The 13,210-nt window shown below is 57.7% G+C and overlaps 2 protein-coding genes across 5 annotated transcripts in view; one reads left to right on the forward strand and one right to left on the reverse strand.

The window, feature by feature from the left end:
* Positions 1-8,400, forward strand: part of ABHD12 (abhydrolase domain containing 12, lysophospholipase) — a 101,543-nt gene extending 93,143 nt beyond the window's left edge. Inside the window, exons 12-14 of one of the 3 annotated variants that reach the window (XR_004679415.1) lie at positions 817-944; positions 3,184-3,565; positions 7,301-8,400. Coding sequence is in view for 1 of the 3 variants with exons in the window: in XM_035005718.1 (XP_034861609.1) it covers positions 817-944; positions 2,066-2,105 (168 nt within the window). In the remaining 2 variants the exon portion in view is untranslated. Of the gene's footprint in view, positions 1-816; positions 945-2,065; positions 2,753-3,183; positions 3,566-3,842; positions 4,027-7,300 lie in introns of those variants that run through there. The other 2 variants (XR_004679414.1, XM_035005718.1) reach the window with 2 other exon arrangements.
* The window catches only part of PYGB (glycogen phosphorylase B), a 61,790-nt gene continuing 53,157 nt past the window's right edge, over positions 4,578-13,210 (reverse strand). For both annotated transcript variants that reach the window (XM_035005717.1, XM_035005716.1), the window contains 6 exons: positions 13,023-13,081; positions 11,280-11,421; positions 9,286-9,493; positions 8,890-9,024; positions 7,581-7,647; positions 4,578-5,962 (listed from right to left, as the gene is read on the reverse strand). In XM_035005717.1, the coding sequence (XP_034861608.1) occupies positions 5,810-5,962; positions 7,581-7,647; positions 8,890-9,024; positions 9,286-9,493; positions 11,280-11,421; positions 13,023-13,081 (764 nt within the window). In that variant the 3' untranslated portion in view covers positions 4,578-5,809. The remainder of the gene's footprint in view (positions 5,963-7,580; positions 7,648-8,889; positions 9,025-9,285; positions 9,494-11,279; positions 11,422-13,022; positions 13,082-13,210) is intronic.

The following is a 13,210-nucleotide window of genomic DNA, read 5'->3' on the forward strand; positions in this document are numbered from 1 at the left end:
GACTACCAGGTACGGAGCCAGGCTGGAGGGAAAGAACCCTTGAGGAAGAGGATCCTCCACCCCCATTCGGGGGCCCCAGTCGGCAGAGTTGATACAGAACCTCTTGTCTGTTCTCTTGCCTTTGGGATGGGACTGATGTCAGGAATACCATGCTGTTGTGGGGCCTCTGTGTTTGCTTTTGCTGAGTTTGCTTTGCCTTTGCTGCCAGGAAGCAGCATTTGGTTTGTGGGTGAGTGTTGTGGGAGATAGCACCATCTGGCGTGGCGACGGTGAGGAGCAGGGTCAGCCTGGAGGGAGTGAGGCCCGGGTGCCAGTGGGTTCCAGCAGGACCAAGTCCCCTCCCTCCAGTGAGTCCGGGCACAGGGGACTGCCCAGCAACCACCGCTCAGACCTGCAGAGCCCGGCCATCTCTGGGGTGGGAGGAAGGGACTGAGGAAGGACAGATCGTGACCCTGGCACATGGCGAAGTCTGAGGCAGACGGCCCAACCCTGGGATGAGCCCTCTGGGCTGCTCTAGCACGCAGGCCTCCACACCACTGCATGGCAGGCAGCTCTGCCCACGAGGCTGGCTCGTCCGCCTTGCCGCGCCCTGAGGAGGCGCCGCCTGGGAGAGGCGTTAGGACAGAGGGTCTCGAGCATCAGGCCTGTCCGTACGCGTGCCCCCCACCGTAGCCCTGCAGGCTGCGGGCAGCAGTGTTGTTGGCGGGGGCTTGGGTTGCTCTTCAGAGGCAGCAGCCGCTGACCGGTCTCTGCAGCAGGGAGACCACCAGGCAGGGCTGCCATCTGTGGTGCCGACCTGTCTCTCCCTCGTCCCAGCTCTACAACATCGCTGCTCCATCCCGAAGCTTCCGAGACTTCAAAGTTCAGTTTATCCCCTTTCACTCAGACCTCGGCTACAGGCACAAGTATATCTACAAGAGCCCTGAGCTTCCACGGATACTGAGGTGAGGCTTCTCCCCTCTCCACAGACTCGCCCTGGCCAGTCACGCGGCCCCCCCAATCTGCCTCGGTGGGGCCAGGAGTCACTGGGACTCGGGAGCCTTCCGTCTCCATGGAGAGGGGTTGCGTGTTTATGGCCCCTCTCTCCTGAAGCACTCCCGTGATCACACAGGGCAGTGACTTCCCTGTGGTGTGGGCTGTGCAGGCTGCGTAGACACGCCACTCAGGAGCATCCAGCGTGCAGACACGCACCCCAGCTGCTGTGGGTCAGGTCCTGCCCCTGTGCATAGGCACACGGGAGACTCCGGGCCAGCTCTCAAAAGCCGGTTTGTCCTCAGCTGCTCCGTGAAAAGAGGCTGTGCTCCCAGCTCTGCTACAGTTGTCATGGTCTGGGGCCAGGACAGCGGCTGGGTCCATGGCCCACATCCCGGGCCCAGGTGCAGAGCCCAAGCATGGAGGGTGAGATGGTGGCAAAGGGCAGTTTGAACTGGATGAGGCCTAGCCCTGCCTCGGGAGCCTGGGCTTTTGTGCAGGGACCAATTCCAACACTTAGGTGCTGCCCGGCCTCCTTGCTTCCCATCCCAGGCACAGGCAGCCCGCCACTTCTTGGCCATGTGGCCTGCAGGATGCTGAGGTGGGGATGGTGCAAGTTCGTCTTCCCAGGGCTGCTGAGCCTGGAGGAGTTGGAATGGGCCCTCAGTGCATTTTATGCTGTCACACTTCAGCTCTCCTGTGGCTGCCTCAGCAGTTCCAGAGGGAAAGCTGCATTTCTTTAGTGGTTTGCCATTTCCTACATCAAGGACCCGGGTTGCTGAGAGGGGACTGTGAGCTCAAAGAGTATGGGTTTGCTCTAGGGTTGTGATTTTTCCAGCATAAAGGAATGTCATAGAAAATATAGCCCAGAGTACAGCTGTAGAGTTTAGAACAAAGAATAGTAGCCCATTGCTTGGTCTTTCTTCCTATGGGGTTGGGATTTAACCCTGCTTATTTAACTCAGGCTTTCTGAGCAGGGGTGGTCCTCCAGGCTCCTTCTCAGCCTCCTGGGATGGGCTGTTTGAGGACGGAGGAGGCAAGACCTCGAGCGTATGCTCAGGGTTTGGCTGATGGCTGTGCTCGTCTCGTCTAGGGAATTCCTGGGGAAGTCAGAACCCGGGCGCCAGCACTGAGTCTTGCTGCCTGAAGGAGCATGAAGACCTCTGCCCTCCTCCCCTTTGCTCCGGCCAGCCTGGCACCCTGGGGCCCAGGGCTGCCAGTGTCTTCAGTGCCCCCGGAGAGAGGACTCGGATGTCAGCTGGGGCAGGCGGAGGAGGCCCGGCAGACCTGAGGCACCTGCCTTGGGTGGCTGGGAGGTTGGATCTTTGTGGAAAACACAGGTTGCAGGCATGGGATCCCCTCTCCGTTTTGTTGCCACTCAGCCCGAGCTCTTATTGGGAAGACAGTGACAGAGCAGGCCAGCTGCCGGCTGGTCAATCCCACACTTGCTGAGCTGGGCAGGGGGAGCCCAGGGCAGGAGGCGTGGGGTCTCGGGACCACACTGAGCTTTCCAGCACCACCAGTGAGATTGTGGCCAGATGAGTTCTTCTGTCCCTTCCGGGCACATGCAGAATGGACTGGAATGGTTCCGTCAGCCCCTCGCACCCGGAGCACCCTGCTTGCCTACCTTGGCGGTTCCTGTCTCCCCGGGCAGGCCCCCACTGCTCACAGCGGGGGAGGTGCCTGTGACCTGCACTTCCTCCACTTTCTGCCCACTTGTCCGCCTAACCTGGCCTTAGACTGAGCATTTATTTAAGAATAAAATCGTGGTGGTGGTCTATCTGCTGTGTTCTCAGTGACACCTCCAGCTGCCCCCAGGCCATGCTCAGAGCCCAGCCTGTGGGAGGAGGGCCAGCTCTGTAAGGCCAAGGATCCTGGGCCTTCCTTTCCTCCTCCTTTCCAGATGTGGAGGCCCGTGCAAGGAGGGGTGTCGTTCCAGGACAAGGTGTGTTCAAGGGGGGGACCACTTCTCCAGATGGGACAGAGGGCGTGTTCTTAAATACAGGCCCCCTTCAACATCACGCTGTAGCAAGCTTGCTGGATGTTGGTATCGGTCGGCAGGCTCTGGGGTTTTACCCATAGACCCCAAATGAGCCCCTGGCATGAGTTCATGGAAAGACATGGGGCACTAGAGTGTGGGGTCTCTAGTTCTAGCCCACGAGCACCACCTCGTTCACTCACTGGGGGGGGGGGGGCTCTTGTGTTTTTCAGCTTTTTGTCAAATCAGTCTCCCCTGCACTTCTTCTGCCCCCCCTTCCCTGCACTTCTGCTGCCCCCACTTGGCACCTCTAAAGATCCTGCTTCTCATCGGCCCCAGTGCTGAAGGGCCAGATTCTTGGATGCCAGCTAAGTAACCCGAGAGAGAGAAGGTGCATGGTTCAATAAGAAAGGGGGTTTCAAGCTGCCCCCCCCCCAGAGGACTGTCCACCCCCTGCAGCACAGGTACAGAGGCGTGACACACAACAGAGGATGCAAGCCCACCTGGGACCCACTTCTCCTGATGGCTGGACTTCTCCCAAGTCCTGTCTTGGCAGCTCAGAAATTCCCCGGGGTGTACAGAGGGCTTCATTCGCCGGCCTGCCTGTTCTTCAAGGTCTGTGGTCTCTAGTAGCAGCTGTGGGCAGGCTGGGGGGCCCAGATGCCAAGGCAGGGGACACCTCATTTTTGAGGCATCTTCAACTTGCCTACAGTGATTCTCACATCGGGGAAACCATGCCTTTCTTAAATGGGTTGAAATGTGAACCAACTCTCCTGAGGTCAGTTTGTCATCCTGTTTCATGTATGTGAGCCGCCACAGGTCCTTATTGGGGGGGGGGGGGGGGAGATAAGACAGGAAGTAAGTAAAATACAGGCTGTTGGTATTTTGATAGGTGTCTTGACAGGCAGACTGAAGCAGACTGAAGAGGAGAAAGCACCGAAGGGGCTGGTGAGCTGCTGGGCCATCAGGTTGGCTAATCAGGTCCAGATGCCCCCACCTGCTGGCCTCTTAGATTATTAACTAAGCTTAAACTGTGGGCTAGGACAGACCTCTGCTGATTGCAAAACCAGTCCTTGGGGGGGAAAAAAAAACAGATCAAGACATGCACAGCTATAAATTCTGCAGTTACTATGTGTTTCCTGGAAGCACGGGTGTCCTGAGAGCTGCTCAGCGCCCTCCCCCGGCCCCCGGCCCCCGGCCCCCACCCAAGACCAGCAGGGCCCATGGTGCTCCGGTGTCCTACAGGTCTCAGCTTGTTCGGGTAACAGCCCCAAGTTCATGTCCCTCCTGGCTTTCGATTCAGCCTGCAGCGACACAATTTAGGGGGCGATGCTCTGGTCCCCAGGGCATTCCATGTCCAAGGGCCAGGAGTGGCTGGCCTAGGACAGGTGCAGTGTGCACCAACAATGCCGACACCCAGATGACAGTTTATACAACAGTTGTGTTGATTCTTTTACGAGCTAGTGGTTCAAACACACATACCCTAAGTCCCACTTACAGCTGGGATGGGAAAGCTTGGTCTGTCCTTAATCCCAGAGTGATGGGCCCTTATGAGAGAGAGTCTGAGGCCTGCCCCTGGGACCCAGCCCGCACCCTGCCCTCGGCACAGAATGAAACATAGGCCAGCTCAACCAAGCACAGGCAGGAAGGTTTAATCGGTTTCTCACACAAGGCAGTAACAGCAAGTGGCACAGTGATGGTCACACACAGCCTAAGAAATGGGGTAGCGGAAGGTGGCGGGGGTATGACCACAGCCCCAGAACGTGGGCCTCCCCAGCAGACCTCCACAGCTCTGGTGAAGTGCGCACGTGAGCAAATCCTCCATGGCCTGATTCTATGAGCCATCAGGACCTGGGGTGAGGGCAGAGCCCTGTGCCATCCAGATCCAGCATGCAAGGAGGCAGAGCCCCTGGAAGGGTGCTGTCCCCCGTGTCTCCATTAAATCCGTGGTGAAGCGCACCAGCCTGCTCCCTGGCTCTCTCAGCTGAGAGAGGCTCACCCACCCTTCCCGCCACCAGCCTGCCATCCAGGCAGAGTGGAAAGTGGGCCCCCTTCTGGGCCTGCTCAGTTCTTTCCAAGGCGGTCACACTGGTGGAAATGGAGGGAGAAGGGAGGCTGGCCCCAGGACACAGCAGGGGCACTCAGCCTCTCCAGCAAAGGCAGCGCCCCACCCTGGGCTCCCGAGGGCTCGGCAGCGCATCCCAGCATTGCCCCCCCAGCACAAAACTTCAAAAGTACAATTTTTAGTTGCTAAAACAAGAAAAGGCTTCAGCTACGTTCATTTCCCTGGGAAGCTGATATATCCTCTTGAAAAAGCAAAACCAAGCTAACTGCATCAGTCAGCCTTGTCCTAGCCAAGGACCCCTAGATGCCGGGCACAGGTGTCCTCCCCATGTCCCCCTCAGTCATCCTAGGGCCCCTTTATCTGATCAGTCTGGAAACCCTGGGCCAGAGCACCAACGCAGCAGCTGCAGACTTGGCCGGAGTACTAGCATGGCCAGGAGGCCGGGAGCCCACACAGCAGGCTAGCACGTGTGGTGCAGAAAACAGTTCCCCAGGCTTTGTCACAGCTACCTGCCCAGACCCCAGAATCCAGAGGCTCAAAACTAAAAACAAGCTCACTGCAAGGTGCGTGCAAGGTCTCAGAGGAGCCCAGCCAGTGGCTCCACCTTCCCCACTTCCTTGGGGCAGGTGAGCTAAAGCTGCGGGGCCAGCTGCCCTGCACAGGGCTGCGAGCTCTGCTTTCCTGCAGGAAACTGGGGAGCATCTCCCTTTTTGAGCCTTTCCTTCCTTGCCCACCCCAAGCCACCAGCACAATCCCCATGGCCCTCCAGAAACAGCAGACCATTGCCAGGACGCCTAATCCCTGGGGAGGTTGGGGGGTGGGATCTGCAGGTCGGAGGGCTCCACGCCCCAGATGTCCCGGGCGTACTCTGTGATGGTCCGGTCACTGGAGAACTTGCCCGAGCAGGCGATGTTCCTGATGACCTTCTTGGTCCACTCCCTGGGGTTCTGCAGAGGGAAGAAGAGGCTGAGTAATCTCAGGTACCACACAAGACAGCTTGCACTTCCAGAACTTCAGGACTGTTCCCAGATGGGCTCTCAGCCTCTGGGCCAGCCTGACAACCAAAGACAAAATTGCAATCAACAGCTCAGTGAAACGGGGGCCCTCACCGACCAGAAAAGCTACCAAATGACTAGATACAGGGGCAAGAAGCCTGAGAAGACCCTGGGCCTCAAAATGTGCCACACACTCTGGGGCACAGCCCACCTTACAAAGAAACACCACCAGGTTGAGTACTCACCAAGTGGATCCAGGGAAAATGGCCAAGTGGTCCCCCGTCCATGGCTTCCCCCAGAGCTTTGCAACTACCCCCAGACTAAGCCAGCATCAAGAGGAGCCTCCCCGACGGGTGCCTGGGTGGCTCAGTTGGTTAAGCGACTGCCTTCGGCTCAGGTCATGATCCTGGAGTCCCGGGATCGAGTCCCGCATTGGGCTCCCTGCTCAGCAGGGAGTCTGCTTATCTCTCTGAACCTCCCTCCTCTCATGCTCTTTCTCTCTCTCAAATTAAAAAAAAAAAATCTTTAAAATAAAAAAAAAAAGAGGAGCCTCCCCGAAAGGGCAGACTCTGCTGAGGCCCACGTCAGGGGAGCAAAGGTGCCCCCCAGAGCCCTGCCTGGTCACTTAGTGCCCCAGACCCCCCTGTTCTTTCACGGGTCCTCCAAGGGCAGACAGCTTCCCTAAAGGTGGGGGATGGGAGCCAGGACCACAACACATCAGAAACACAGGTCCCGCAGGCCTCATCCAAGAACCTGGGGAAGAATCCACCTGACCCGCCACTGCAGACTCACACCCACAGCCAGAGTCCTCTCCCACTGCCACCCCCGGTGAGTCCGGAGAACCCCAGCAAGGGGAGGGAAGTGGGTACCAAGGGACACCCTCCTGCATCCCCTCAAGCTCAGGCCCTGGGTCTTCCTACGAGGCCCCACATGCCCACTCCCTCAGGGACACATGCTCCACCCAGAAACTGGGATCTGGGATCTCCTCTTGTCCACCTTCACCAAGGAGTGGGGAGCTGGCTACAGTGGTCTAGCCCTAGAAAGGTTAGTCCCTACAGCTATGGGTCCCTCACTCTACTTAACATGGAAGCTTGCACCTTTCCAAGGAAGTACTCTCATTCACACTTTTAAACACAGGCTTTCTGTGTGCACACACAAGTCTTCCTAGCTCTGCACCCGCTCCCCACACCCTCCCGATCACACCCGCTTCGGGGCTCAGATCACGGGGGGAGGGGGGGCATAGCCCGTCACCTCTGCCATTTGCAGAAAGGAAACTCCTGTCCTGCTCAGAGGCTGTGTGGAAACGTGCCAGTGTGGAGAGCGGCCTGGGCCCAAGGGGTCACAAGGCACCAGCTTCACCACGGGACAGCAGAAGGACAACAGAGACCGTCTGAGTGGAAGATGATTAAGAAGCCCTGGACAGCCCACGCCCATGACACAACTTAGCCCACCGAGCCCCCAGCCATCCTGCCCAGGGCCACAAGGTGAACAGTGACCTCCCAGGACTGGACCTCATAGATGTCCCCTGCTGCTCCCCTGCCAGGGCCACCCCTGGGCCCTAGAACCATACCCGGTACAGCTGGTCCACCTGGGCCTGGCATGCCACGTATGCTTCATAATCTGCAAACACCTTGAACCTGAAACGGGAGACAGGGGCTAGGCCACTGTGGCAGGTGGTGAGTCAGAGGTCACTAGGCCCTGGCCATCCAGGTCCTCATGCTTTGGGATGACGGGAGTCTACCTGGCCACAGAGGTGGCTCTAGGAGCAGTACTTCTGTCCCGGGGATACTATTGTACAAAAACCTTGTTTTCAGCCGTTTCTTTCAAGAAGTGGTTGTTTACAACACACCCTCCCCATGCAGGGGGCCCCGAGCGGCACAGGCTGAGGGGCTTCCTGCCAGAGAAGGGGCACAGGCTGACAGCGAGGCTCTGCCTGGCCATCTCTTCCTGGAGCCCAACTGGGCGAGAACTGGAGATCTAGGGGAAGGATGCTGTGGACAACACTGTAGGATTTATGAACAGGGAGCTGCATTTCTGTTCATGGCTGAGGCACAGAGACCATTCATGAAACCGTGAACAATGTTTCCTTGATCCCAGTCTGAGCCAGGGCCAAGCTCCCGCCCTGTGCTGTGTGGAGCCTCGATCTGGTCTGACGCCGGCCCCCAGCACCCACCGGCGAGCAACAGATGAAAGCAACCCAATGGCAGCTCAGAGCGGGACAGAGATCAGTTCTCAGCACTGACCAGATTCAGCTCTTACCAACAGGGCGGAGCAAAGAACTGTCCCGAAAAGACAAGTGGCGGTGCTCACCTGCTGTAAATTAGTGCTTCTGGAAACATGGATGTTATTCCGTGTCGATGCGTTGTAATAAAACATTAACTACAACGTAATTTGTGTCTCAAATTAATTCCACTTGAACCACTTGGTGTCACCATTGGCCAACATTTGCCTCAGTTGGGACTGTGGGACTTTGGCTGTGGAGGCACAGTGCCCCCACCCTGCCCCGCCTCCCAGAGGTTTCTGGGGCATCCTGCCCACACTCCCATTCTCCCTGGGGAAGAGAGGATCAGGAATCGCCTCCGACCAGCCCCATATGAAACCACCTTCTGCCTGTCAAGCCCTTCGGGGGGGTCAGCCAGTGCTGGGGGGGGCCTGGGGCTGGACCATGGAGCCAGCAACCCCTACCACAGGGCCCTCCAGCAGGCAAGCACCTCCAGAGGCCCCTGCAGGCCCTGGTTGACAGCCCGAGGCTCTGCCCATGGGCTGGGGTAGGGGGCAAGTCTCATCATGGCCCAGGGTCACCCCTAAAGTGTAGTCTTCGGCCCACCAGGCGGACCCATGTGTCTGACTGGCTGGTGGGGAGGGACATGAGAACGAACCTGTCGTGGTTCAGCAGCATGTTGACCATGTCCCTGAAGCAGTCTGGTTCCTTGGGAGAGAAGAAGCCGCTGCTGATCTGGTCCACGGCCTGCTTCAGCTCGGGCAGGCGGTCATAGTATTCTCTGGCATTGTATCTGTGGGGAGGTGGGGAGGTGGGGCCGAGTGTCAGCCTCCGGGGTGAGTGGCAGGGCGTTTGTACCGGGCACACCCCTGGTCCAAGACCACCCCTGGCGGCTCAGGACAGGAGCAGGCTCAGCCAACTTGCCCAAAGCCACCCCCAGCCACCAGGCGGGCATCACCCCAGCAAGCATGGGCCTGCCCCCTGGAGTGCTCTCAGCTCTCCCACCCCCCAATACTCTGAGCAGTGCCCTGATGGCACAGGGAGGGACACACACCCTTTCCGGTCCAGGGCCTCGACGTCCTCCACACGCATGCCAAAGATGAAGAGGTTCTCAGCCCCGGCTTCCTCGGCCATCTCCACGTTGGCTCCATCCATGGTACCAATGGTGAGGGCCCCGTTGAGCATGAACTTCATGTTGCCTGTGCCCGAGGCCTCGGTGCCCGCAGTGGAGATCTGCTGGGAAAGGTCTGCTGCGGGGATCACTGCAAGCAGGTGGGCGATAAGGTACGTCACTATAGGCTGCTCACAGCGTGAGAGCCACGGGAACTGTGTAGGGACACCACACGCCCTCCTCCAGCCCATGGCTGGTGCTGCCGGAGTCAACACCGCCTCCTGCTCAGTCCAGCATGGGCCTGAGCCCTGCAGCCCACCCAGCTGGCCTGTAAGGGCTTCCCTTCCTGATCCAGAGCAGCCGGAGACCAAGAGGGTAACTCCTGAGAAGACCCCAGGTCAGAAAAGACCTTTATTCTGGAACCTTCCAGGGACCAGGCCCAACCATAGTCTGAGGGCCCCTGGTTCTGGCTTTTGGTGTTATCATTCCCTTTCATCCCGACAGGAGTTGTGTCTCATGCCATCAGCCTATAAGGTTCCTTAGAGCACTTTAAGAGAAATCTGGACTCACAGAACCAGAGAACTACAAAGGTGGGGCAATTTTCTTGTGTTCACATGTATGCGAGTCACTCTATGCTGTATGCAGACTGGGCAAAGCCAGCCACCATGATGACCCAAATGCCGGGGCCCTGAGGCTTCTCCCAAGGGTGGGCTCCCTGTGCCTCCAAGATGTGGCTGGTGGGAAAGCTACATCTTCCTACCCTGCCTTGGCATCCCTGCCCCCACATCCTCATCTTGTCCATGGAGCTGATGCTGCTTCCCCAGCCCAGTGGCTGGCACTCGGGGTCAGCAAAAAGCAGAGTCCAGCCCTTCTTCAAGGTCCAGTGCAAGGAACCAGGGTAAAGAGATATGGACATCCCCAGCCCCCATGCAGCTCTACATGGAGCTAGCTGGGGGGGCACTTGCGGGACCCAGACCCCCAGCTCTGACATCCTAGACCAGGCACCCCAAGTCAGTTCTAAAGATGTCCAGGAACGAGCCGGCCCCAAATAACAGCAAGGAGGGGGAAGTTCCAGGCGGCAAAGGGCTTGACAAAGACGTGTCAGAAGCTCAGTGAAGAACTAACCACAGTACTGACCCTGAACCACATACGGTCTGTGACAGCCGAGGGACCAGAGACGGTCTGATGAGCTGGCCGAGCTGGCGGGAAAGGAGAGCGAGTCAGCCTACACAGCATTACTCAGTGACTCAGGGCAGAAGGCAGCAGCTGGTCTGAGCTACAGAAGTGCCTACTACTCAGAGCCAGGATGCAGGCTCAGGCTTCCCATCTCTTGGTTCCTGCCAGGACCTCCAGAAGGGGCCAGTTTAGAAAGCCCCGCCCAGCTTCAGGCACATTTGGTTGCAGGAACTTCTGTCCAGATGGCCGCATACACCCTTGGAGGAACAGCCCCAGACGGACCTCTCAACAAGGGGTCGCAATGTCAGGCCCTAAGCTGCCCTTGGAAAGGTCAGAAGAGGCAGGTACCAGCCCAGATCAGAAACTGGTAATGCCCCTGAGAACACATAGATGGTGACAGCAGAAGCATCCTCTGGGGATGGGAGAAGGGAGGGAGGAGGCCGACCTGGTAGCATATCCCGCCAGCAAGAGCAAGCTCTAGGAGCAGAAATGAAAGCTGGGGAGCAGAGGAAGGGGGAGGAACGAGGTTGCAGGCAGAAGTGAGAAAGTACAGAGACAAAGGATGTCCGAGGTTGAGAGTAATTCTCTGCACTTGGTGATGGGCAGAGAGCTTCCCCAAAGCCTTCACTGCTAGAAGAAGGCCCCCTCCGGCTGGGAGAGCCTGGTGTCCAGGGCAGAGTTCATCTGCCCCACCAGCAACGACCACCCATATCGCAGCCAGGCAGCGGCGGGCTTTCCTAACATGGCCACCCTGGGCCTACCTTTCTCAGCCAAAGACACTCGGTAGTTTTCCAGGAAGATCACTTTGAGCTTGTCGCCCACAACTGGATCGTGGTTGACGACACTGCCGATGGATGTGACCAGCTTGATGATCATCTTCGCCATGTGGTAACCGGGAGCCGCCTGGAGACGGAGGGCAAATTCAGTATGAACACACCTGTGCTCAGCGCAGCGCAGGGTCCTCAAGAGGGTCCTGGGGCCCCATGCTGGATCGCTGAGGTCATGCCTGGCTGAGTGGTCCCCCTGCCTGTCCTGCACAGCCTCTCCCAATGGCCGCCTCAGCCTGTGCTGAAGCCTGGCAGGCTCAAACTTGTCTCTGACTCTAGTCAGTTCTTCAGAAATGAGATAAAAAGAGAAGGACTTTCAGAACTACCAACTTACAGGAAACACAGGGAACTAAGAAACATACTGGAACATGCCAGACAGATATCTGGAAGACACACAACCCAATCTCTGTAACAAATCAGTTGTAGGGAGGGAGAAGAGGCAAGCACGGGGGAAAGCTACCGATGACAAGATGCAGCAGACAGCAAGCAATCGCCAGGGGAGGCCCTTGCCAGGGTCCAGAGTCAAACAAACTGCTCCAGATATTTGTAACTTTACTATCTACGTGGGAAGACGGAATTGTGTAGTGGTGCTAAAAAGAGTGTTTCCGTAGCGGTTTGGGAGGAAAACATCATTGGGAATGTGTGTGAAGTATTTAGAGGTGAAGTGATACTATGTCTGGAATTGACTTTGAAATGGTCCTGCAGGAGTCTGGGATAGGTGTATGGATATTATTCCCATGCTTTCTACTATTCTCTAGACTGAAAAATTTTAATAGTGAACATGTAAAGAACTGTTCGAAAGCCCATACCTCTAAGAAATGCACTCTGGGATAGTGACAAAGGAACCGACAGGCGCTGGAGGAGGGGCAGGGGCCCAGTTGGTGGCTAAGCTGCTGGCTGAGGCTCGCTGGCCCCAGGCAGGTGCTCATACCTCCCACCCACCCTCGTGTGCTTGAGCTGGTGGGGCAGACAGTGCCTGGGCTCCGCCCCATAGCCCCCCATAGGGAAGCTGCGCCCCACATTGTTCCTCATGTTCTCAGATGACGCTGAGGCTCTTGGGGAAAAGTGGGAGAGGTGGGGACACAGGCCCTAGAGCACAGAGCACGAAGAGGAGACCCACCAAGGAGTAATGGCAACACACTGGGACTCCATGATCACATGTCCAAAAGCATGCACCGTCATGAATAAAATGAAAGAAAGCTAGGCCGAGCTCCCAGCAGGTGCACATCTGGCTGATGAAGCAACCAGCCATCTATGTCCACTCAGCACACAAGTGCAGGGGAGTGGGCAGCCTGCTGGGGCCTGAGAGCCGGGCACAGGCGTGGAAGTGTGGTGGCTATGCAAGGAAGGGCACTGTCCCATCAGATGGACGGCCAGCGAGCCCACTGGGGCTGGGGACCCCCACTGTCACGTGCCTTGCAGGCAGGGGTCCCCTTCAGCTCCCTCCTATTGCTGCGCTGATGGGCACTGAACCAACTCAGTCCACAAGCACAGCCGGAGAAGCAGAGGAGAGGGCCTCTGGCAGTCCGTGCGTGTGCCAGCTCTGAGCCACCGCAGTGTCCAGCCCACTGGGTGGCTGGTGCTCCAGTGGGGACACAGTCTGCACGAACAAAAAGCATGGTGGTTTGTGCATTCAGGGTAAATATCAAGCAAGGAACAAAGAGGACATCACCTCACCTTGCCCCCGATCATGACAGTCCTGGGCACAAAGGCTCTGGCTGGGTCCTTCTTTATTCCTGCAGGACAAACAAGAGATTCAAATAAGGCACTAAAGCCAGACAAACCCCTGCTTTGGGACATGGTGTGGTGACCAGCATCCCCAGAGATCAACCCTGACACAGGGAGCAGGGTGCAGCCACTGGACA

This window comes from Mirounga leonina, unplaced genomic scaffold (assembly GCF_011800145.1).
Source record: "Mirounga leonina isolate KUSES-001 unplaced genomic scaffold, KU_Mleo_1.0 Mir_150, whole genome shotgun sequence".
NCBI classification, from domain to species: Eukaryota; Metazoa; Chordata; class Mammalia; order Carnivora; family Phocidae; genus Mirounga; species Mirounga leonina.